The 721-nt window shown below is 34.4% G+C and overlaps 1 protein-coding gene across 1 annotated transcript in view; it reads right to left on the reverse strand.

The window, feature by feature from the left end:
• The window catches only part of LOC117182624 (probable peroxisomal acyl-coenzyme A oxidase 1), a 159,615-nt gene that overhangs the window by 83,298 nt on the left and 75,596 nt on the right, over positions 1–721 (reverse strand). The window contains exons 5-6 of the mRNA XM_033375724.1: positions 463–582; positions 250–365 (exon numbers count right to left, since the gene is read on the reverse strand). Of these exons, the coding sequence (XP_033231615.1) occupies positions 250–365; positions 463–582 (236 nt within the window). The remainder of the gene's footprint in view (positions 1–249; positions 366–462; positions 583–721) is intronic.

Genomic DNA, 721 nt, shown 5'->3' on the forward strand with positions numbered 1-721 from the left:
GTCCAATTTAACAAATTGGAACTAGAAGTAATTAACTTAAGAATTTCCAACTGGAATCGTAGCGATTCTAAAGAGTCTTAAAACTGGCTCGTTTAATTTTACATTATGTATTTCATGTGGCATCAAATGACATTTAAAGTGATTAAAACATTTAAAGTGAAATTATCTATTATTTCCCCGTTTTCAGGTCTAGTAGCCACCCTGTGTATACACATAATGTTTTTTTTTTTACTCAACGATTTGATCTACCTGAGAATTTTTCATTAACATGTGTTCTCTAGGTATCCTGTAGTTTTCAAAACCAAGAAATCCATTATTTGTTCCATTCATGCCTAATTTCGTCCCAATTTCTCCAATTTTTATTCCTGACAACAATATAATTATTAGTGGTGTACGTGTAATACATGTTATAAAAAGGAATAAAATATTATAGCTTAAATCTAAAGGAGAAAATTGTTTTACCTGGCAGTGGTTCATGAGTTCCTTCATCTCTTAACTGGACAATGAAGGGATGAATCCCTTTACATTCTCCTTTGGTGTACAATTGCGCAACTACTACCGCATAATTTGCTGTTTGGCCCACTGAGAATAAGAAATGCAGATTTACATAATTTAACATTACGAGGGTGGATTGATAAGTTTCCGGCCTGACCAAGAGATGGCGCCACTAGGCATACCTTGAGGTGGCGTTCTATAGTACCATCCTTAGATAGCTTGTAGC

This window comes from Belonocnema kinseyi, chromosome 2 (genome assembly GCF_010883055.1).
Source record: "Belonocnema kinseyi isolate 2016_QV_RU_SX_M_011 chromosome 2, B_treatae_v1, whole genome shotgun sequence".
NCBI classification, from domain to species: domain Eukaryota; kingdom Metazoa; phylum Arthropoda; class Insecta; order Hymenoptera; family Cynipidae; genus Belonocnema; species Belonocnema kinseyi.